The sequence below is a fragment of the Colobus angolensis genome, unplaced genomic scaffold (genome assembly GCF_000951035.1).
Source record: "Colobus angolensis palliatus isolate OR3802 unplaced genomic scaffold, Cang.pa_1.0 Scaffold79, whole genome shotgun sequence".
Taxonomy (NCBI): Eukaryota; Metazoa; Chordata; class Mammalia; order Primates; family Cercopithecidae; genus Colobus; species Colobus angolensis.
This window is the reverse complement of record NW_012121709.1, coordinates 4,161,085-4,186,456: the sequence shown is the minus strand read 5'-3', so window position 1 is coordinate 4,186,456 and position 25,372 is coordinate 4,161,085. Positions and strand designations below refer to the sequence as shown.

Sequence of the window (25,372 nt, the reverse complement as noted above, 5' to 3'; positions counted from 1 at the left end):
TGATGAAGGTTTTGTTTTTGTTTTTGTTTTTTGGGGGTTTTTTTTTTGGAGACAGGGTCTCGCTGTGTCACCTGGGCTGGAGTACAGTGGCACAATCACAGCTTAATGCAGCCTTGACCTCCTGGGCTCAAGCAGTCCTCCCACATCAGCCTCCTGAGCAGCTGGGACTATAGGCACGTGCTACCACACCCAGCTAATTTTTATGAAATTTTGTTGTAGAGTTTGTGTCTCTCTATGTTGCCTACACTGATCCTGAACTCCTGGGTTCAAGTGCGTCTCCTGCCTTGGCCTCCTGAAGTGTTGGGATTATAGGCATGAGCTACTGCACCTGGTATGAAGGTGATTCCTGTCTGCACTGTCCACTATGGCAGTCACCAGCTTCCTGCTGCAGGTGTTGACCACTTGAAATGTGGCTAGTGAGACCAAGACTGAATTGTTTTATGTTAATTAATTTAAATTTAGGACATGGGGACTGGTGGCTACCTTATTGGAACAGTATGTTTCTAGAGTATGTGTAATCTTGCTGTGGTCTCTGCTCGCCATCACCGTGGACTCCTTTGTCACACGCAATACCCCTGCAATCACTTGCTTATGAGCCACCTTTTGTTTCTCCTTTTCACTTTCGACTCTCCAACTTCTAGTGTAGGGTTGCTACTCAGTTCATTTTTATTAAATGGGAAAAATCAGATTACAAGATAAACCATTCTTACTACCCAGGCAGCAATTTAATTCTTCAGGTTTTCAGTTAGTACTCATAGTTCCTTTTCTGATCTGAACTGCATAATAATTTTAGGGTTTTGTTGAACAGGAAAATTTGAAAGGAGTCCAATTAAAGATCATTATTACACACTTACTATTTTGGTCTCTAAGAGAGCAGTGATTGCCAATCATCAAGTTTTTTTTTTTTTTTTTTTTTTATCTGTACTCAAAGATACCACTGTGCCTCAGATTTAATATTTCTTTACAGTGCCTGATTTGGACTTTTAGGCTGGTAGTTTAGACATAACTAATTAAAAATCACAAGAAAATTATTTGAAGAGACATTTCTTTATGACATTCTTCTTTCACATTATAAGTAACTGAATATGTAGTTCATTGGAGGAGCATTGGTTTAAGTACAGTATTAATATATATAGAAGAATATTAAGAATTTTAAAAAATCTCTATTCTTTTGATAACTTCTAAGTAGAAAAAATGGACTCATATACTAATACACATACACATCTAAGAAAGTACAGTCGTCCCTTGGTATCCTTGGGGAATTGATTCCAGGACCCCCTCGGATACCAAAATCTGAAGATGCTCAATTCCCCTATATAAAATGGCAGAGTATTTGCATATAATTTACACAAATCCTTCTGTATACCTTAAGTCGTCTCTGGATTACTCGTAATGCCTGATAGAATGTAAATGCTATATAAATGTCATGCTTTACTGTTTTGATTTGTGTTTTTTAATTGTTGTATTTTTATTTTGATTTTTCATCTGTATATGGCTGAATCCACAGATGTGGAGCCTGTGGATATAGAGGGCCAACTGTATATCAAGACAATGTTTTATGATAATGAAACAGCAGAACCTTGCAGTCAGTGTTTTCTGCTTAGCTGTTCCAAAAAGAGTCACTGCTTATGAGAAAGTAGATACCATAGCCCAGTCAGTCTTGGGCAACTAAAATAATTACACTGTATGCAATGCATAACAGATTGAAAAGTGAAAAATGAAGTGTTTACCACCCCACAGAAAACTGTTGGAAGCTGGAAACTCTGATACAGTATGTGTACTTCTGTGCAACCACCTAATTAATACTGAGGCCTCTTAGCCGCATATGTAATATTCCTGTCAGTTGTAGTATAGTACTGGTAAATGGGCTACCTAAAATATAATTCCCTCCTGGTCACTCATTACTATAAAAATGTAAGCCTAGATAGGGCTGCATTTTGAAAATTAGAGAAATGTTAAATTTTCATATGTATTTGATTATAACTACTTTGATATTATATATAGATTATAGCCTCAGAACAAGTACACTGGCAGACTTTCAGATTCAAAAAAAGTGACAAAAATGTAATTGCAAATTAGATGGAAATTTCATCCTGTGGTCCTCTAGCTAATTTAGTGTCTGAACTTATAGTTGAAGTTCCATTTAGTAGTTACAACTTTTCAAATTACATTGACCAAACCCAGTGCCATGTTTTTTTACAAAAATAGTAAAAGTTCCCTCAAGAGGTTAGGATGAGGATGCTTATATGTGGAATAAGTAGAAGGAAAGTGCTTTGTTGAATTATTCTCCATACCTTACTACTTCTCTGCACACTGCACTGACCTTTGTATCTTTTTTTTTTTAAGAGAAAATTAAATATGCCAGTGTATACCAGTGATAGCAGAAACAAACGAGAAACATGCAGTACATGGGTGGGGTGATCGTGTACCTACTTCAACATCTGTGACATGCTGCCATTCCTTACTTGGTGCCTTCTCTTTTTGTAGTAACGTGCCTAGTGTTGGGAGCCTAGCAGATCCAGACTATCTGAACACACCACAGATGAACACACCTGTGACGCTGAACAGCGCTGCCCCAGCCAGCAATAGTGGGGCCGGAGTCCTACCATCTCCAGCAACCCCTCGCTTCTCTGTCCCCACACCACGAACCCCCAGGACCCCAAGAACTCCCAGAGGTGGGGGCACTGCCAGTGGTCAAGGGTCTGTTAAGTATGATAGCACCGATCAAGGGTCACCAGCCTCCACCCCCTCTACTACACGGCCCCTCAACTCTGTGGAGCCCGCCACCATGCAACCAATTCCCGAAGCCCACAGCCTCTATGTTACCCTGATTCTCTCTGATTCCGTGATGAATATCTTTAAAGACAGAAACTTTGACAGCTGTTGCATCTGTGCCTGCAACATGAACATCAAAGGGGCAGATGTCGGGCTTTACATCCCTGATTCTTCCAATGAGGACCAGTACCGCTGTACCTGTGGGTTTAGTGCGATTATGAACCGCAAACTTGGCTACAATTCGGGACTCTTCCTTGAAGATGAGTTGGATATTTTTGGGAAGAATTCTGATATTGGTCAGGCTGCAGAGAGGCGCTTAATGATGTGTCAGTCTACCTTCCTTCCTCAGGTGGAAGGAACCAGAAAACCCCAGGAGCCACCCATAAGCCTTCTCCTCCTCCTCCAGAATCAACACACACAACCTTTTGCTTCACTGAGTTTCCTGGACTACATTTCCTCTAACAATCGCCAAACTCTTCCCTGTGTAAGCTGGAGTTATGACCGGGTGCAAGCAGATAATAACGATTACTGGACGGAATGCTTTAATGCGTTGGAGCAGGGGCGGCAGTATGTGGATAACCCCACTGGTGGAAAAGTGGACGAAGCTCTGGTGAGAAGTGCCACTGTGCACTCTTGGCCTCACAGCAATGGTAGGTGTCCCAGAACACAAATTTACTTTGAGGAGTATCTTGGTATGATCATAACTTAAAAGCTTTCTTTACTATATTTGACAAAAAAATTTAATTTCATGTCTTTAGGGGGAAAAAAAAGAACCTAAAGTGAGAGCTATATTTATTTCATCCTAAACTTAAGGACTGGGAGTATGTTTTATATTGAAACACCTTTGGAGAAGAGTAATTGTTTTCTGAAATTTTCCTCTTGTAACTCATAAGTAAGCAGTCCTTGTTGGAAACCTGTGACCGCTGAGTATCAGAGTCGTCAAGAGCTTAGAGACTGATAATTTGCACACTGTCACATGCTTAAATCCACCATTCTTCCAGATCAAGTTTCCAAGGAACCTCTTCCAGGAAGAACAGAGTCCCTTCTCCCTTCTCTGTTCCCCTCCTCTGTTGCATCTCTTATAACAAACTCACATTTTACTTTGCATTGTGGTGGGGCATATAACTGGTTGTATTATTAAAAGTTCCAGTTGACAAACATTTTCGAAGTTGGGTTGTAAGAGTGCCAAGCAACTTGCTATTTCCTTTTCTTATTCATTCACTGCCTAAACTGCAGTGCATCATGGGGGATAAAATGGCTACCAAAAGAAACAAGACACTTGCCCTCATGGGCTTTCTGATCTATTCTGGAAGTGGACATTAATAATTACACAAGTATGCATATTATTACAGCCCATTTTATAAGTGATAAAAGCGTGGGATAGAGGGGGCACTCTAGGCTGAAGGTCAGAGAAGACTTCGTTGAAGAAGTAGTAACATTTGTTTGGAGATCTCAATGATGAGTACACATTAACTGAGGAAGGAGAATGGGTAGCAAGGCATGTGTCCGAGACAGAAGGTGCTGCAAGTGGGAAAGCCCTTGGTTGGGGCCTTTAGAAGCCGAAGCGAGGTTAGAAGCCAGCAGGGGCTAGATTACAGTGACTCTTTAGAGGCATGCTAGGGGTTGGGTCTTCCTGCTCAAAGCAATAAAAAGTCATTGAAAGGTTTTAAGAAGAAACATTGACGTCAGATTTGTGTAGTTAGAAAGGAAAAATAACAGTGGGCACTGGCTATAATTCTGGGTATGGATTAGAAAATGGCAGGAATGGATTTGGGGAGACTAAGGGGTTATTGAGGAAGACCTAGTAAGAAACAGTAGCTTGCCTTAGTGTCCTTTTGAAGAAGATGGAGAAGAAGCAGAATCATTCAAGAGAGGTTTAGGAAGTATTATTGCAGGACTCAATAATGGGTTTAGTTTTGGGGATAAGGGAAAGATAGATGTTAAGGAGAAGTCCCAGATTCGTTACTAGTATACCTGGTTAGTCAGTGGTGTTCAAAAATAAGTACACTGGAGGAAGACTATATCTGGAGAGAGAGTTTATAAATTGAGTTGTGGAAGTTTGGAAGTTTTAAAGATCTCTTTTGATATATCCAGGTAGAGGTATCAAATAGCCTCTTCGGCCTTTTGCTCAGGGGAGAGGGAGTAGTTGGCATATAGATGATAACTTCAATTAAGGAGGCCCAGATGAGCTCATTGAGGAGGAGGAGAAAAGTATAGAATGAGAAGAGGGCCTAGGAGAGCTTAGCTAAATTCTGACAGGTATCGGTGAGGCAGAGAAGCATGAGCCTATCAAGGAAGTGGAGAAGGAAGAACCATAGAGGGGCTCTTGGGCTCTTGAAAGCCAGGGATAGCCAGTGTTTCAAGAAAGAGGAAGTGATCAACAGGCATTAAAATGCAAGTGAAGATTTTAAGATAAGGATTAAACATGTCTTCTGACGGTGGTGAGAGCTATTTCTGTAGAGTGATGAGAGCAGAGGCCAGACTGGAAGGGTTGTGTGAATGAAGTGGGAACCCTGTTTCTGAACAACTCTCAGTCTTGCAGGGAAGAAAGTTATATAAGATTCTTAAATACAGTTTGAAATCTGAAATAATAAAAAGTATGTCCAGAGGTCATCAGTAGAGTATGGGGAGTAATGGGTATTTTCTGACTAGGCCAATCAAGGAAGCTTTCATGGAAGTGGAGATGACTAAGGAAGCATTAAAGGGTTGTACTCATTCGTATAACTGCTTAGGTTTAAGCACAGTGCCTTATACTTAAGCAGGCCCTTAAGCAGTTTCTAGTAAATGGATTAATGAAGTCAAGAAAATGCAGCCTTTCCCCTAAAGAAATGTGGATGGTCAGCTTGGGTGAGTCCTTTTACTAGATAGGCCTTCAGATGGAAAAGCAGTCTGTGTGCATGAATCAGTGATGTTGTCTTTCAGGATGAAAAATAGGACATTTTATTGCAGGGGAGGTCTGGATTTCAAATTTTAAGATGCCTAAAAGTACCAGATAATGTAAATGAATGACGTGGGAGACAGATTTGCAGAAGGCAGTGCCTTAAGCTGTCTTTTCAAAACTCACTTTCTCTTTTGCAGGCACAGGAATAGGGTTCATAAAGCTTGCTTTTAGTTTCCTCAAATCTGTGGTTCTCTTGGTCTGTCATTTCCCACTTTTGGTAGAGCCATTAATACAAGAAGTATTCACTGTTGTTCTTACTATATGTAAAAAGAAGCACCGGCTGAAGATAAAAGGCAATGAACACTGCGTCAGACTCAGGCAGACAGCAGGACAGGGACCATGAGGTGCCTGAAGGGGACAGCTGCTTCTCAGCTCCAGCAAGTGGTGATTATGCAGGAATGTGGGTCTCTCAGTTTAGGGGAAGCTGGCAATCTAGATTTGTGTATGAAATTTCCTGGAGTGATTTGTTCCACAGTTTAACAAAATATTCTGTGGACCACCACTTTGCAACCTATGCTTTACTGATTTAGGGACACATTTGAAAATGTCTTAAGAATCCTTAATCATCCTGTGTTTCAAATTTAGTTGGCAGATAAATCTTAGATTTCTTTCCATGCCCTTTCCGTCATCAGCTAGAAGAGTAAGAGGAAGGCAAAGTCTTCAGGAGTCCAGCTGTGCAGATTCACACCACATCACCTACAGCATAATTAGCTCTTTTGGCAGACCTTTTTAAGAATCTGATGAGCATGATGAACCCTCCATCCTGAGAAAAAAACAATACGTGGCCGGGCGCGGTGGCTCAAGCCTGTAATCCCAGCACTTTGGGAGGCCGAGACGGGTGGATCATGAGGTCAGGAGATCGAGACCATCCTGGCTAACACCGTGAAACCCCGTCTCTACTAAAAAATACAAAAAAAAAAACTAGCCAGGCGAGGTCCCAGCTACTCGGGAGGCTGAGGCAGGAGAATGGCGTAAACCCGAGAGGCGGAGCTTGCAGTGAGCTGAGATCCGGTCACTGCATTCCAGCCTGGGCGATAGAGCGAGACTCCGTCTCAAAAAAAAAAAAAAAAAAAAACAATACGTATATCCAAACGTGCTTGCACGGTTTTGCATAGAGTTCAGACAACTTTCAAATTTTAGGTTAAAAATCCCTTCCCAGGGCTACTGCTGGGACTGAAGTCATCTGCATTTAGAAGGCAGTGAATCCCATCCGTGCCTGCAGAGGGCTTTGGTCCTGAGGGGCTTCAGCTGTGTTTCCCCGTGCCTCTGGCTGCACTGAAGATTGGCTTTCTCTTTATTATGCATTCTGTATTTTGTGAAAATATTTTTACAATTAAGAGTATTTAAAGAGTTTTTAAAAGCTTCTATTTAAGTTCCATTTTTTCCTACTCATCATATAAACAAAACATTGATATTTGCAAATAAAATATAATAAGAAACTTTTGCAGCTGTCTTGTGAAAATCCTTGGAAACAGTTTTAGATGGTTTTAAAAAGTCGCACCTATCCATTTTTCCACTTTTAAACAATTCTTCCATTAAACGTTTTTATATAGAGTAATCCATTTCCCCTTTTATTATTTTTGATACTAAATTATCAATTATTTTCTCTAATTTAGTAGAAGAATATCTTTCATCCTGACTCCTATTTCAAATATTTTAGAATCTACTACAGCTAATAACGTTGTTGTTCTGAACTATAACTGAGGCTCGAGGTGATGGCGAGGAAAAGGAGGGTGCCAGCCCCCTTATCTTCTCTGTCTCTTCTCACTTCTCTTCCAGTGCTGGACATCAGCATGCTCTCCTCCCAGGATGTGGTTCGTATGCTGTTGTCCCTGCAGCCCTTTCTCCAAGATGCCATCCAAAAGAAGCGCACGGGCAGGACCTGGGAGAACATCCAGCATGTACAGGGACCACTCACTTGGCAGCAGTTCCATAAAATGGCAGGACGGGGAACCTACGGTAGGGTCTTTGTCCTGTTTAAAATTCCTTCTGACTTCATTGCTGTTCAGTGAAGAGCAGCGTTAGTTACTGTCAAGTCCTTGCTTCACTAACAAAATAGGGGAGTCTTTTTCTTCATGACCATTAAGTTTTATAATCTCTTTGTTTTCCTAAAGTTAATTTTAGAGTCAAGTTTCCTAACACCGTTGGTGTAATCCAGGCCAGTGAGGAAGACAGTCCCTAAAAAGTGCATTTCTTAGATTCTCCTCATCTTCCCAGTCCTCATTGCATTTTCATCTGGATGGACTTCTGGGCCAGTTCTGTGTACTTCATCGTAGTTAGGATCATAATGCTTATCTTGAAGGAAATGATGTAGTGCTGCTTGGAAGGTTAATTTTAACTTGTTCTAGTCTGCCCTCTGATCTTACGGAACTTGTAAGCAAATTCTGACTTAATTAAGAGTCCTCATCAGTGACCATTTAATTAGATGATTTGAAGAATACTTTTAAGAATGTCTTGTCAACATGGAGTGACATTTCAGATGCCAGAATTAAGACCAGTGTACCAGGAATTTCAAAATTGTACAGATTGTGGGAAAAACTCTCTAGCACCTTCCTAAACGACAATGTCATTTTAGGTTCAGAAGAATCTCCTGAGCCGTTGCCCATCCCCACTCTGCTGGTAGGCTATGACAAGGATTTCCTCACCATCTCGCCATTCTCCTTGCCATTTTGGGAGAGGCTCTTGTTGGACCCATATGGGGGCCACCGTGATGTTGCCTATATTGTGGTGTGTCCAGAAAATGAGGCCTTGCTCGAAGGAGCCAAAACTTTCTTCAGGGACTTGAGTGCTGTATATGAGGTGAGGAAGTTACTGTGAAAATCACTTTTTATGACTTGGATCCTCTGATTGTTTCTGGTGATGACTAAATTTCAAGACAAATTATCTTGAAAGTAAATCTCAAAGAAAATTCGCAAACAGGAGGATGAGGAAGAGAATTGAATTGATATATTTTTCCGGAAGCAAATTGCTTTCCCATCTTGGCTTTATATTTGTTAGATTTAGAAAACATTCCTCTCCCATTCTTACTATACGTCTTAAAATCCCATCAGTTCTCTCTTCTCCATTTATGTGCTAAAAGGTGAAGAATATTGCTCACCAGGGGAAAGTGTGGCAATGCAGAAGATGAGCTTTACAAAAAGAGCACATCTACTCTTTTTATTTATTTATTGGATGGATTGAGTGATAGGGTGAGTAGGTGAGAGTTCCTGACAACAGTATAAAAATGTTTCTTTTGAAAATTTCTGAATTGAAACATAAGTTTAATGAATCATGTCCCTGTTGTGTTTTAACACGACATCTTAATACTGAAACTTTGATACTGATTACAAATATAATGCCTCTAATAATGTAAAAACCAGGCAGATAATTTTACATCTTTAGTATATGAATTCCTATTGCTTTAAACAAATAGAATCATGTCTGTCTTTGAATAATAAGTGCTACATTTCTTATGCCAAAGTATATATGCACTAAGTGCTTTGTATCTGATACATCTAATGTCTTTGTATTTGGTAAAATGAAATTAATATCTGTAAAGTGTTTAGAACTATGATAGGCACGTAAACATTATAAAAGTAGTTTTAAAGTAAGATTCCAAGCTGAATTCCCAAATATTCCAAAACAGGACATTCATGCTCTGTAAATGTATGAATAGGCATGGAATAGTAAATTTACGTGTTGCTACAAAGAAATGAGGACATGCTAACGTGATGTAATGACATCAATTAAGTCACTGAAGGAAGCCCTTGAATACATTCATTTCTGAACAGTATCTGATCAGGGGATATATAACGCTATTAAATCATAATTAACAGAACATTTGTGTAAGCAGTTTTAAAGCCCAGCCATTCCCTTGAATGGAACCTTCAACTTAAGTTACAAAATGTAAAAACCACTGCCAGATCTTTTTAAGAGGGTGCAGACACTCTTTAAATTTTTCTTAATGACTTCACTAGGGTTGCTCATTCAGCAGTAATTCATACCTCCTTAAGAAGAGTATATACTAGAGGATTTTGTCAGAGCTCAGTAAGCCTTCACTTCATCTACTCCAATAAGGGATAATAATATGGGCTCTCCTGCTGGTGAACAGGTAGTTTACTTTTTGCAGGTTTATTATATTCCCTGCCATAAGCACCCATTTAGCGTCATGGAGATTAATAGCAGAATCTCCTTGTCCTATTTACTTTAAAGAAAAGAAAAGTGATCAGCATACTCACTGCTTCAGTGGCCCCTGCTATTGGTGATCTCCAAATGTCTGTAACAGAACAGATGGCCCATAAAATTTTAATGTTATCTTATGGGAAAACATTATGAGTAGGGATTACTTAGGAGATTTTAGTGGACATATGTCTCAGTCAGCCTACTGTGGCAGGAATCTGCTAATTCTTTGTCCGTTAGCAGTCAGGTAGTGTTCAGCAGACTCCTCTTGTACAGGAGGAATTGACTTGAATGAAGAAACATTTTTTTTTTATTTTTTTATTTTTAGAGAGACTAGTCCAAGTTTTAGAGAGACAGTTTAGAGAGACAATTTAAGAGTACATTACAAATTACCTGAAAGGACCAACTTATAATGTTGGTTTGATTGCATGCAGTAACCCTAAAAGAAAAAGGAAAATGCTTCCATATGTATGTTAAAGAATCTGCCTTGCTAACCATTGGTACTGAATGAAGGAATGGCCCCTGTTATAACTAATGATCTCGTCTATGATATCAGATGTGTAGGCTTGGGCAGCACAAGCCCATCTGCAAAGTGCTACGTGACGGGATCATGCGCGTGGGAAAAACCGTGGCACAGAAGCTGACAGATGAGCTTGTGAGTGAGTGGTTTAACCAGCCTTGGAGTGGCGAGGAGAATGACAATCATTCCAGACTCAAACTTTATGCGCAAGTTTGCCGCCATCACCTAGGTAAATGGGAATTTATTTGGCAAAGTAGAACTGGAGAAGTAAAATAGCAAATCCCTCCCATCCTTTCTTTTATAGATGCAACATTGTATTTCTTTTGCCTCAAGTAATGCTGTATTTGTTAAGGTCCATTTTGGTGTTCTGAGCAGTTTGCTAATTTCTATGTGTACATATATTTCTTAAAAACTATTCAAAGTTGCCTAATCATGTCTAATTTACTCCACATTTTGAAAACTTAGCAGCATGACTTGGTATTAGCTGCTTAGTTTTAACCCATATATTCTGAAGAGAATCTTAGAAGCTTGTAAACCTAGCAGTATAATGTCCCGTGATGACTGTGGTATATATAGCTTCTCATTTTTCAGGGCAGGCATATGGAATCAGTCTGAAAGGAGACTATCACAAGTGATTGATTTTCTCTTTTCAAACAGGCCTCTTCTGTAGAATTTGTAAGTTGCTCCATGTGCATCTCCATGTTTGCAGAATACATAAGCATGAGTGTGGAGATAGTATTTTGTGTATTGTAATCAGAGTATTGCAGCTTGAAAGCATAATTTTTTTTACAAGTGACCATTCTAGATTTCTGGTTCAGTCGACACTGCAGAATATCACTAAAGTCACCTCTTTGCATGTATTCTTTCAGCACCTTATTTAGCCACTCTGCAGCTTGATAGCAGCCTGTTGATACCACCTAAATACCAGACCCCACCAGCAGCAGCACAGGGACAGGCTACGCCTGGGAATGCTGGGCCCTTAGCTCCAAATGGATCAGCAGCTCCCCCAGCTGGCAGTGCATTTAACCCCACCTCGAATAGTAGTACTACAAATCCTGCAGCAAGTAGTTCCGCATCTGGTTCCTCTGTGCCACCGGTCTCATCGTCTGCCTCTGCTCCTGGTATTAGCCAGATAAGCACTACCTCTTCTTCAGGATTCAGTGGTAGTGTTGGAGGGCAGAACCCCAGCACTGGGGGCATTTCTACGGATAGAACTCAAGGGAACATAGGCTGTGGCGGAGACACTGACCCTGGGCAGAGCTCTTCTCAGCCCTCACAGGATGGACAAGAGAGGTATGTTACTCACTCATTGAGACGAGTGGCTTCAGCTCAGACCCTTTCTCTCTTCTTCTTCTGCACCTTTTCTCCCTTGACCTCATGATTCTCTGAATCCTATGAAGTGCTCTATTTCTCTTCTTCTCAAAAGAAAGGGGTAATGGTCGATCTAAAGCTGCAGTGTTAAAAATTTGAGACTTCTTACAAATTATTATGACTTACAAACCTTATTATTAAACTTACTATCAACTTAATTAATAACAACTTTGTACAACATAACCACAGAAAAGAAAGGGGAGTTTGAAAAAGATATCTCCCATTTTAGAGGAGTACATTGCCATTTTCCACCTGCCTTCAATGCTCTCTGGCTTGGTTTGCCTGTATTTTGGTAAGGTGATACACGTTACTCTTACATTTAATCTGTAAACATTCTTTAGGGAGCCTGTGTGCTCTAGAATTGAGCACTTTTGTTTTTCATATTTGTGTAATATGTTTATTTTGTGCGTCTCACAAATGACTCTCTCGCCAGTGTTACAGAAAGGGAGAGAATAGGAATTCCTACGGAGCCTGACTCTGCAGACAGCCATGCCCACCCTCCAGCCGTTGTCATTTACATGGTGGACCCATTCACTTATGCTGCAGAGGAGGACTCCACTTCTGGGAACTTCTGGCTGTTGAGCTTGATGCGCTGCTACACAGAAATGCTGGATAATTTACCTGAGCATATGAGAAATTCTTTCATTCTCCAGGTTACTGTTTGCAAGTTTATTCTTTACTTTTGATGTTGATATTTTTGTTGTTGTGAAAATAAATATAGGCTTATGATTTTTCTTAAAAAATGGAAGTACAGGTTAATTATCCCCTAACCAAAATACTAGGGACCAGAGTGTTTTGGATTTCTGATTTTAGAATATTTGCATATATGTAATGGGAGACCTTGGCAGTGGACCCAAGTCTAAACATAAAATTTATGTTTTATATACACCTTATACACTTAACCTGAAGGTAATTTTATACAATATTTTTAATAATTTTGTGCTTTATACAAAGTTTTGATTAAATTTTGACTGCAACACATCACATGAGGTCTGATACAGAATTTTCCACTTGTGGCATTTTATTGAGATTCCAAAAGTTTTGGGTTTTGGCGCATTTTGGACTTCAGATTTTTTGCTTAGGGATATTCAACCTGTACATGAAAGTATAAAAGAAAAAATAGTCGTAATTCCGACTTTTACATTCAACCACCATTACCATTTTGGTATTTTTCTAGCTTGTTTTTCTATTTTTGTTGACACAGTTGAGATCATACTTTTAATATAACTTACTTTCTATCTAATGTTATTCATGAATACATTTTCATGTTATTTAAATTCTTACAAGCAACATTTTTAACGACTGCATATTTTCCATAACCATTCCTATATCTCCACTTCTTTACTGTTATAAATAAAGCCATAGTACACATTTATGTATAATCTTATTTTTCACATTTTAGGTCATTTTTTAACATGAATTCTTAGATGTAGATGCTGACACATATTGCCAAATTCCATTCCAAAAGAGATTACACTTACTTTCCTTTCATCAGTGAATGAGTATGCTTATTTTCACTGCACCTTTGACAGCTTTATAGTGTAATGATTTTTTTTAAAAATTCTATATAGATGAAAAACAATGCTTCAGATGTTTGGGTTTCATTTTAATGTCACTTTAACTGAAGCTATCTTGTAAAATTAAAAGATTGAAATTAAAGTTACCAGAGTACATTGCTGATAGTTTTCCATTGTTTTGAAGTCTGTATCCTAAATGATTAGGTAATAATTCCAAAAAATGCCATACACACTGTGTAATTATAAAAAGGAGAAATATAATAAAATTTGGGGGCCATGGTAGTACCTGTAATAAATTGAGATCTTACCTCTAAAATGGGAACATGGTAGTTTCTAAGTGACAGTATAACTTGACCAGCATAATCGTACATCTTTCGAAATTGCTGGTGATAGAGAATTTTATGTCAGTGGAAGGAATTAGGATTTAATTATATTATGTGTGACACTGATATATTTTAAGGCTGAGGTGACCTCTCCCCATTGTGGTAAGGAATTCATGCTGTTTCCTTTTTCAGCTTGCTTGTTAGCGTGTTAGATCTCAGTTTCTAGGTTTTTGGTTTTTGTTTTTTTTTTTTGTATTTATGTCTTTAGATTGTGCCTTGCCAGTACATGCTGCAGACAATGAAGGATGAGCAAGTTTTCTACATTCAATACTTGAAGTCCATGGCATTTTCAGTATACTGCCAGTGCAGGCGACCGTTGCCTACACAGATCCACATTAAATCCCTCACGGGATTTGGGCCTGCAGCCAGCATTGAGATGACACTCAAGAACCCTGAGGTGGGTATTGGCAGGACAGAAACTTAGAAAATTTATACTACAATGCAAGCTAGGAGAGGTATTTTATCTAACCCACAGATTGGCTGGTTGCTTAGTTGGCCTTCTCCCTTGATATAAGAGTTGCTAGGCTGGATGTGGTGGCTCACGCCTGTAGTCTTAGGACTTTGGGAGGCTGAGGTGGGAGGATTGCTTAAACCTAGGAGTTTGAGACCACCCTGGGCAACATAGCGAGACCCCCCGTCTCCACAAATTTATTTTAAAAAATTAGCCAGGTGTGATGTGTGCCAGTAGTCCTGGCTGTTTGGGAGGCTGAGACGGAAGGATCACTTGAGCCCAGGCGTTTGAGATGGCAGTGAACTGTGATCACACACTTCCGCCTGGAGAGTAAGACCCTGTCTCAAGCGGGGAATGAAAAAGAGTTGGCAGGTTTCTTTAACTCTTAGGTTTAAGTAGAGGAGATATTTCTCTGAACTTTTAAGAATTTTTGAGAAAAGAGGCAAGCAAATTCTTACTGTTTTTTTTTTGTGTAGGACTTTAGGCAATAATATATGTATCACTTTTAGTTTTTAATGTTTGAATTTTCTAAATTTATTTTCTTTATTTTTCTAAGCTACTCTGTGTCTTAGATCAGAAATCCTTTGCATTTTCTGGCTCTGGTCTGTATCCTGAGACAGCAGTTGTAGTTGTGTTTACTCTGCAGGGGGCTCTCATTTTCTGATGCACATACTTACAGGGAGTTGATTTCTCCTTTCCTTGCCTCAGTGCTTCGGTATGTAAATGAATGCATTTTCGCTCCATCTTTTTAAACCTACTTCCTACAGATATGTGTGGATCTCAAAGGGAATTTTACAGCACCAAAGCTAAACATGTTTTAAACAAAAGTTTTACACTTCCTTTGTTTTTCTGATCACCTTATCTTGAAGATAGGTATACAGGGCAGTGTTCAGAATTTTCAAAGCCTTCAAAAATAAGTTCCCACAATTTTATTACATGAAAAATACCCGATTAGTAAAAGCCAGCAAATACCTCTTTACCATAAGAGAGCTTCTTAAAACACCAATTGCTATTTTTAGTTGGTAATGTTGTTCTGAACAACTCTATGAAATGCTTGCACTTTTATAAGTAGAATGCTTGCAAGTGAAAAATGATACAAGTAGTTAATACTGTGTTTGTTGTAACTTGGTTCAGGTCAGCTTAGTCCCAAGGGAGAAAAGCTGCTCAGCCGATGACCTACATTCACTCTAGTGTTACATCAAATTTCTATTTTAGGAAGTTTTAGTTAGTTTATTCTTTGAGTTTGAAGTTTTCACTTCTATGAGCAGTTCATCTGTTTTCTCTATTAAATTTTTCTGGAATTTCAAAAATAAACATCTCTACTTATTTTTCATTTTGTTTCCAGAAATTATGAATTATTGCCTTTCTAAAGTTTATTATTCTCAGAGCATCATCAGGAGCTCGTAAGATAAAGTGAGGTTTAGGTTAAAATAAATGGCAAAAAGACTTCGAGTAGTATGCTTTTTCTCCATTTTGCTTGAAAGAGGAAGAGAGAAACGATTTTACTTTATTAGAAACAAAAGAACCAAATGTTATAAATATTTGCTGAAGTTTATACTTTTTTTTTTTTTTTTTTTGCACAATTTTTTTTGTAGCCACTACACCCGGCTAACTTTTTTATTTGCAGTGGAAACAGGATTTTGCCATGTTGGCCAGGCTGGTCTTGAACTCCTGACCTCAGGTGACCCGCCTGCCTTGGCCTCCCACCGCGCCCACCCTAAACTGTGAAATTTTTAAAAAGAATTTCATGATATGTGAATTGTATCTCAATAAAGCTGTTACTAAAAAAAGAAAAGTCCAGCTGAGTTTGCCTGGAGTTTTTTACAAAACAAAAGGCTAAATCTGAAATATCTTAGATGTAATAGATAGCTTCTGAAACACTAAATAAAATATGATTCCCAAACTGTGTTGTGAGATGTGAGATATTCCATGAAAAACAAAAGATAACAGCAATTGTATTTGAAAATTTGCATAATAAATACTATAAAGTAAATTCTTTCACATGTGATAACTTGCATAAAACTGTGCCACCCAGAGAATGAGAACTGCATGGAGGCAGGGGCCTGTTTTGTTCACCCCTGCGTCCTCAGCACCTAATAGAGCACCTGGCACACAGTAGATGCTCAACTATATTTACCGAATGAGAACACAGTGTTCTAGCTGCAGACTGAGGCAGAGGCAGCATTGACCAACTAACCATTACCTTAATGCAGATTAAAATGTATAAACTTCAGGCCGGGCGCAGTGGCTCACACCTGTAATCCCAGCACTTTGGGATGCTGAGACGGGCGGATCACAAGGTCAGGAGTTCAAGACCATCCTGGCTAACACGGTGAAACCCTGTGTCTACTAAAAATACAAAAATCAGCTGGGTGTGGTGGCGGGCGCCTGTAGTCCCAGCTACTCGGGAGGCTGAGGCAGGAGAATGGCGTCAGCCTAGGAGGCGGAGCTTGCATTGAGCCAAGATCGCGCCACTGCACTCCAGCCTGGGCGACAGAGTAAGACTCTTGTTTCCAAAAAAAAAAGGAAAAATTGTACAGTTCAGTGGTTTTTAGTATTTTCACAGAGTTATACAGTCATCACTACTATCTAATTTTGGAACGTTTTCATCAACCCTCAAAGAAACACAGTATTCATTAGCACACACTACTCATTCCCCACTCCAGTCCCTGGCAACCACTGGTCTACTTGCTGTGTCTATGCAGCTGCCTGTTCTGGACATTTCATGTAGATGGAATCATACAATATATGATTTTTTTTTTTTTCTTTTTTAGACAGGGTCTCATTAATATTGCTTGGGCTGGTCTTGAACTCCTGGCCTCAAGCAGTCCTTCCCCCAATTTTTTTACTTTTATTTTTGAGACAAGGTCTCGCTCTGTCGCCCAGGGTGGTGTGCAGTGGCAAGATCATGGTTACTTGCAGCTTCAACCTCCCTGGGCTCAAGTGATCCCCCTGCCTGAGCCACTGGAGTAGCTGGGACTACAGGCATGTGCCACTGTGCCTTCCTAAAGTTTTGAAATTTTTTGATAGAGATGGGGTTTTGCCATGTTGCCCAGGCTGGTCTTGAGCTCCTTGGCTCAAGCATTCTGCCTGCCTCAGCCTCCCAAAGTACTGGGATAACAAGCGTGAACCACCTCACCTGGCCATATGTGATATTTTATGTCTGACTTCTTCCATTTAGCGTAATGATTTTGAGGTTCATCCGTGTCATAACATGTACCAGTACTTCATTTCTTTTCCTGGCTAAATAATATTTCATTGTATGGCTATACCACATTTTGTTTATCTGTTCATTAGTTAATGGACATTTAGGTTGTTTCCACTTTTTGGCACTTGTGAATAATGCTGCTATGGATATTTGTGTACAAGGTTTTTGTGTGGACATAATATTTCTCTTGGTAAATACCTAAGAGCGCAATTTCTGGTCACGTGGAGAGTGAATTGATTAGTGTTAGATTAGCTTTGCAACTTTAAGCAAGTCATTGAATATTTCTCAGCCTGAGTTTTGAATCCCTGTGATGAATGAATGAGTTGGGTTATATTATTTTCAAAGTCTCTTTTAGCTTTAAAATGGCATCATTCTGTTACTACTGTGCCTAATGCTGTGTAGTTCAGGGGTCAGCAACTATGGCTTTGGGCTGAATCCGGCCTGCAGCTTATACTTGAATGACCAGCTAGGTAAGAATGATTATTACTTTTTTTGTGTTTTTGAGACAGGGTCTCACTCTGTCGCCCAGGCTGAAGTGCAGTGGCATGAACATGGGTCACTGCAGCCTCGACTTTCCAAGCTCAGGCAGTCAGCTTCTCAAGTACCTGGGACTACAGGCATGCACCATCATGCCTGGCTAATTTTATTTTACTTTTTGTAAGGGAGAGTCTCACTGTGCTGGCCAGGCTGGCCTCGAACTCCTGGGCTCCAGTGATCCTCCCACTCCAGCCTCCCAAAGTTTTGGGATTACAGGCATGAGCCAACACACTTAGCCAGTGAGTACATTTTTACAAAAAGAATGTGTGACAGCCATAAAAATCTAAACTCTATTCTCTGGTTTTCTGTTTTATAGAAGTTAGCTGACCCCTGTTGTAGTTTATTAAATAGTAAGATGTGTATGATAGCTGTAAAAAAATATGACAATTAAAAAATTTTCACAATCTAAAATATTTATATTTGGTAACAGCTGTTGATTTGATTTCTAAAATTACATACACAAACACACACATTAAACTATATATGTACTGAAAAGTACTCAATCATAGGTATACTGCTTAATGAATTTTCAGTAATTAAAAAAAAATACCATTTAACAAGCGCAAGAAGCAAATACATAATCGGTATCCAGAGCCCCTCTTGTGGTCTTTCCAATCCCTTAAAGATAGTCACTATTCTAACTTCTAATAGTGTAGTTTTGCCTGTCTTTGACCTTGATATAAATTGAATCATCTACTTCATATTCTTTCACATTCGGCTTCTTTTATTCATTGTTGAGATTCATCTGTTTTGTTGCTTATAGTTTTTTCATTCTCACTGCTGTTTGATATTCTGATTCTGTTAACTACATCACAATTTATTATCTCTTTTACTGTTGATGAGTATTCAGATTATTTTCTATTTGGAGCTATTGTGATTAATACTCTTGTGAATATTCTTATACCTGTTTTTTGGTAAACGTGCATTTTGTTGGTTCAAAGGGAGTATATGTTTGTTCAGCTTAAGCAGCAATGTATAAAAATTCTTGTTGCTCCATATTCTCACCAATATTTTCTCGTTTTTGATTTTTGACATTCTGGTGGTTGTGTAGCATTATCTCATTGTGGTTTCAGTTTCCCACTTGCCTAACAACTAATGGAGTTGGGCCAATGTACTTTCTAAAATAGTAATTTCTTTTAATAAGGAAATACTGGCTTACTTGAGTTTCCCAGCTTACATGATTTAAATAATCATTTTGTTATGTGTCATCAATACTATTTATTTATCTAGTACTGGAGAGAGAGAGAGAAACGATTTATTACCGTTACTCCCTGTGGGTCCCCTCAGTGTCATTCTGGATTTTGTTGTAATCATTAAGTTGTATGGCTTTGTACTGATAATGATTTTGGTTTTGATTTCAGCGGCCCAGCCCAATCCAGCTTTACTCCCCTCCCTTTATATTGGCCCCAATCAAAGACAAGCAGACAGAGCTGGGAGAGACGTTTGGTGAGGCGAGCCAGAAATACAATGTGCTTTTCGTGGGCTATTGTCTGTCTCATGACCAGCGCTGGCTTTTGGCTTCCTGCACTGACCTCCATGGGGAATTATTGGAGACCTGCGTTGTAAATATTGCTTTACCAAGCAGGTGAGAAGGCTTGATGTTTATGGTGCATGTAAACTGATGCTGTACCATTCCTCAAATATGAATATTTCCTGTTTTCTATGTAAATGAAGTGAGTACAGCATGGATAGGTTCTTTGGCATTTCTAGTGTTTGTCTTACAAGTGATAACTCTGATTTATCTAGGGACCCCTTCCCCTTCCCCATTTCTTTCTTTGTTAGGTCACGGAGGAGTAAAGTATCTGCACGTAAAATTGGACTACAGAAGTTATGGGAATGGTGCATAGGGATTGTCCAAATGACATCTCTGCCCTGGAGAGTTGTAATCGGGCGACTTGGGCGTCTTGGCCATGGGGAGCTTAAAGGTGAGAAATTTTTGAAAAAGTATTTGCAGAAAACAGAGGAAAAGGGCAGAGCTGACGTCATTAACTGAACTAAGGGAGGAAATGTTTAAATTTGTAGTAAGAATTAAGCAGATTCTATTTTATGGTTCTTTTATATGTACAGGGTAAACCAGTTTTAAACTCTTCTTTGGCAGCAAAATCATTTATCCAAATAAAATCTTAAATATTGAGCCCCAATATATAAAACAAAAAGAGTTTTATTCGTATAAAAATGATAGTAAATTCACATTTCGAACATTTATTTATATATTGAGTCAATGAGAAGAACTAGTCAGTTTTAAGACAAAAATTTTATATCAGTGATTGTAGGTGACAGTTGAAGTCATATAAAAACAGCCTTCAATTTGTTTGGTGGTTGATGATGAGTTTTGTGTTTCTTTAGTTTTTTTTGGTGGCACAACAGCCAGGAAATCCTGTTTCATGAGGACAAGTAGTTGTCAGTAGAAGAAGTCTTTATTCACGTTGCCACTGTCTGATGTTCTTCAGCCTGGAAGCTTAAAAGAGCAGATTTTTGAAGTTCAGTCCCCAACTGCCACTGCTTATATTCTTTTTCATAAATGTAACAGTCAGTCAGGAAGCACTTTAACTGTAACACAACACAACTGACCACCAGCAACTGCCTTGCTTGATGCTGAGCCCAGCTCATTTACTATCCCAGTGTAGCTACTTGTACAGTTTTATGTGAATAGTATCAATAAGCTTAGATTATTTTTAAAGCCTTATTAATTAATGACACATTTATAAGAAGTTCAATATATGCATTCAGATGGGAGAAGTTTTTTCCTAAGATCTGCACAAAAGAAAGACTTATGTCACAAATTAGCTTGGTGGCTTCCTGGGTGCAAATACATTAGAGCAGAGTCAGCAAAGTTTCTTTGTAAATGGCCAGATAGTAAATATTTTCAGGTTTGCAGGCCAGATGGTTGCTGTTGTGACTATTTAGCTCTGCTGTTGTAATGTCAAAGCAGCTCTAGACAATACCTAAATGAGTGTGGACAGCTGTGTTTTAATAAAACTTTATTTACAAAAACAAACGGGAGGCAGGATTTGGCCTGTGGATCATAGTTTGCTGACCCCTGCGTTAGACCATGTACGTTATTTCTTTTTTCTTTTTTTTTCTTTTTTTTTTTTTGAGTCTGTCACCCAGGCTGGAGTGCTGTGGCCGGATCTCAGCTCACTGCAAGCTCCGCCTCCCGGTTTCATGCCATTCTCCTGCCTCAGCCTCCCGGGTAGCTGGGACTACAGGCGCCGCCACGTCGCCCGGCTAGGTTTTTGTAGTTTTTAGTAGAGACGGGATTTCACCGTGTTAACCAGGATGGTCTCGATCTCCTGACCTCGTGATCCACCCGTCTCGGCCTCCCAAAGTGCTGGGATTACAGGCTTGAGCCACCGCGCCCAGCCACGTTATTTCTTTATAGGAAATTCACATCAGGTATTTGTAGATTCCCTAAACGAAAATCACTGGTACAGATATAACTTGCACTGTAGGAGTGCGTAAGTGTACCTCACTTCCTACAATGCAGGTTAAATCTGGTGTCAAATTTTCAGGGTTTAACAGCAGTTATATAAATATTACATCATATGTATTAAGTAAATGTTTTCTTTGGCATTTACAATTTTTTTTTTTTTTTTTAGTAATAAGTTGTGCTGTAGACTAATAGACTCTTTTCATTTTTTAAAGGACTATCATAATGAATCTTGTATCAAGTGCCTGGAGGTCTAACACATTAGGGGATTCATCATTTTATTTCTGTCAGAATTTTCTGTCTTCCCAGTCTGCTTTTTCAGTCAATCTTATTTCTTAAAGGCTTTAAGCTATTCTTAACCCTTGGGGAAAGTTAGACTATAATAGGAAAGAAGAGGAAGGATAAAAATATAGAGTAATAGTCTAGTCACTTGGTATTTTGGAAAATTATTAAGGCCATCTCCTTCCCTTATATGATTTTTATAAGGGCACATTCTTCTTCCTTATCTCTTAGTGGAGAGGAATATGTGACTGGAGGAACCCATCAAAAGATTGAAAGTAAATATATGTTCAGGAATAAAAACATGGGAAGAACCTAGTGTACAGGAAATCTGTTTACTAATCTACAGCTCCTTCCTTTGGGGATCCGAGGTCTGTGCCACTTTGTATCTCCATGGGACAGTGTGCGACAGGAGACTCAGGTTTCAGAGTCAGCTTTGTGAATTTGTTTCTTATCTCCAGAGTCTTTATGATGAAATACACGCTACCTTTTCTTTCTTACTTGGTTTGAAATATGAAGCTCACATCTGTGATTTTCCATAGTTCTAAAACACACATTCTTCATGTTGCTGGCCACACTTATTTCAGCCACTTCTGTTTGGGGTTCGTTGGGAATATGGGAACAATTTTCCATTCACTTGCTGTTTAAGGGGAGAAATGGCAGCTTATTTGGGGGGAAAAAAGAGTGTGGAGGTAGAGCAGCCTGCACTGGTATGGCATTTTATGAGCAAGATGGGATCCGAGAGCAGGGGCGATGCATAGGAATAGCACATACTTCATGTGCGTAAGGGAGGTCAGAAGAGGGGACCAAGTGCTTTCCACTTCTCAGAGTAACATAATCCTCCACAGTGCTCCAGTTAGATATAATGCTTTTGTTTGGAGGCAATAAACATTAGAGAGAAAATGTATGCCAACTTTTCAATCTCCGCTACTAGTGCAGCATCGTTTGGAGCACTTTACTCACACTCATTGTGAGCTCTTTTGGGTGTTCTGAGAACTAGTTCTCTTCATTTCTGCTGCTGCTTGCCTTTCATGGAAATAACTAACCTACAGCAATAACCAAAACTCAGGTTTACCTCCACCCACCAGTGCTCTCCTCCAGAGCAGAGTACTCAAAGAATTGAACCTTGAGAAGGAGGAGAAAGGAGAGGGCAGCTAACACTGCTGCCATCGTGGAAAAGCACTCTAAGTGCCTAAATCTGGTCTAGGTAGATTAGACTGGATTAGTGCTGGACTCTCAAAGGTCACTTCAGACATGACATCAGCCTACAGAATAGTAGGCCTTTGTTCCTTTGTTAATGAAGTGTAATAGAAGTCGAGTAACATTCTATTTATAGCAAGGAGGGGAACCTCTGTAAAGCCATAATTCCCTTTAGGGCCCAACCTTGGAAATTCAATTACTGGGCAGAACTGCTAAAAAGCTCAAATCTCCCATCAGTATGAATTTCTAAAGACTGTGTATGACTGCGATATTTGATTTCAGATTGGAGTATCCTCCTTGGAGAATGTTCACTACAGACAATCAGCAAAAAGCTCAAGGATGTGTGCCGGATGTGTGGAATCTCTGCCGCAGACTCTCCTTCTATCCTTAGTGCCTGCCTGGTTGCCATGGAGCCCCAGGGGTCCTTTGTAGTGATGCCAGGTAAATTTCTTCTTGTCATTGTCATTAATTACATATCACACCCATTGAGTCCACTCAAACTTAAGTCCACAGACAAGCATAGAATTGTCTTCATTATATTTCTATCAGAGAAGATTGTATTTGGGGCTTAAAGATGGAAAACGTTCGATCCCTTCCATGGGGAGTGGTTTGTGATTTTATCATGTTTGTTGACCAAAGCTTGGAAGAGAGACTAAGTTCTGAATATAATTGAGATCTCATAGAATCATGGCTAATGACTGTTACCTGACCCCAGTTTGTTGTTAGTATATGAAGATCACCGTCCAAAGAACTACTAAAGTAGACCCCAGCATGATGCATATTTGAATATCCTTTTGAAGACATGCATTTGGCAGAATCCCACAACAGCCTCGAAGGGATATTTCTGTAGTCTCTCTGATATGGTTGAAGATGAATGGGAAGGCAATTTAGCACAGTACCTGGTACACAGTAAGCTCTCAATAGATGGAGGTGTCATTTGTGGATGGCCAAAACATGTGACCACAGAATTTCTTAAGAATCTGGCTGGTTTTTTAAAACCAGCAACTAAGCGATTTTATACTTTTATAACCTATCTTTACCATCCAGATATTTCTTGAATCCAATGGGGGACCTTCCCCACTTATTCCTTATAAAAGTCAATAGTATTGTGGTGTGAGAATGGGGTTACTTGTCACCAATCCAGTGAGAGACAGATGTCCTCATTAGACCATAGGTTACCTCTGTTGCCTCTACCACTTGGGCAGTTACGTAACTTCTTTGTGCTTTTGTCCTCATCTATAAATGGGGATCATAGTTCCTACCTTCAAATGCTGTGGTGATCAAATGCGATAACTATTCAAGAGTTTAGCACAAATGCTGGCATGTAGTAAGCATTCAGTAAGTGTTACAACATATATTGATTTTTATGGTACTATTTCTATAGGATTGTTAACCATTTAGAACAGTACTTTATAAATTGTGAACAACCAGAGGAGGAAAGAAAGTAGGGGGTTTATTTTTAGAAATACTACTTATGTAAGTAATTAAAACATTTAGTGGACTTGATCCAATTTTATCTTAACCTTTTCAATGTGAAATGAAACTTGGGTTATTATAGATAGCTATGTGCTCTGAGTCAGTTTCTTTGAAGATATTTAAACAATTGGACTCAACTTTGAATGTGTATTTATCATGGCATTTTCATCAGACTCATACCACTCCAGATCATTGATTGATACAATTCTTTTTATTTTTTTCTTTAAAGATGCTGTCACAATGGGCTCTGTTTTTGGCCGAAGTACTGCACTGAACATGCAGTCATCTCAGCTCAACACCCCTCAAGATGCTTCTTGTACACACATCTTGGTGTTCCCAACATCATCAACCATCCAGGTGGCTCCAGCCAACTACCCCAACGAAGATGGGTTTAGCCCTAACAATGGTGAGTAGAAGACCTGTATGGATAGTGCTCACCTTCGTGCAGGGCAGAGCTGGAGTGTGGAATCACTGGGCTGCCACATGGCTTTTCTGTGTTGTAATAAACAACCCAGGAACTATAAAGAGGGGATAGATGGTTTGAGAATCTTTTTGGTCTTAAAGCTTTAATTTATCTGCACAATTACCAAGACCAAATAAATATTTTCCTCTTTTGGGCAATTGACTTTCTTCTGTTTTTCATTAAAGGCAAAAAATAATATCTGTGTGGCAGTGTTCTGTACTTGGGTGCCACTCTTTCAATAAATATTTGAAGATGTGATTTGAAATGTTTGAAGTACTAAGCAATATGAAGAGAGCACCTTCCTTTAGCTAGTTGATGGAAATCTAATTTGCTATAGAGAAACTCCTTATTTGATTATTCTTAATGGAAATTTTTGAGTATCTGTTAAGGCATCTGTTTTAAAAAATGGTCATTTAGAAACTAAGATGCTCAATACTATGCATCCATTTGCATTGTTTTTGAAGAAATTATAACACCTACCAGTGTTTACTTATGGTAAATGGGATGGGGAAAAGGATACCAAATTTTATGTCTGGTATGATTACAATGGAATAACAAATATATGAGAAAATAAAAGAATCATAGAAAAAAATAGTCATGGTGATTGGGTTCTAGGTGATGGTTTTCACTTTTTATATTTTTCTTTACAAATTTTCTGCTGTG

At 39.1% G+C, this 25,372-nt stretch overlaps 1 protein-coding gene across 1 annotated transcript in view; it reads left to right on the top strand.

The window, feature by feature from the left end:
- Positions 1–25,372, top strand: part of MED13L (mediator complex subunit 13-like) — a 327,824-nt gene that overhangs the window by 291,166 nt on the left and 11,286 nt on the right. Inside the window, exons 17-27 of the mRNA XM_011928703.1 lie at positions 2,488–3,425; positions 7,496–7,675; positions 8,292–8,515; positions 10,431–10,623; positions 11,264–11,687; positions 12,199–12,418; positions 13,874–14,062; positions 19,223–19,446; positions 19,644–19,786; positions 23,053–23,211; positions 24,476–24,652. Coding sequence (XP_011784093.1) covers positions 2,488–3,425; positions 7,496–7,675; positions 8,292–8,515; positions 10,431–10,623; positions 11,264–11,687; positions 12,199–12,418; positions 13,874–14,062; positions 19,223–19,446; positions 19,644–19,786; positions 23,053–23,211; positions 24,476–24,652 — 3,071 coding nt within the window. The remainder of the gene's footprint in view (positions 1–2,487; positions 3,426–7,495; positions 7,676–8,291; positions 8,516–10,430; positions 10,624–11,263; positions 11,688–12,198; positions 12,419–13,873; positions 14,063–19,222; positions 19,447–19,643; positions 19,787–23,052; positions 23,212–24,475; positions 24,653–25,372) is intronic.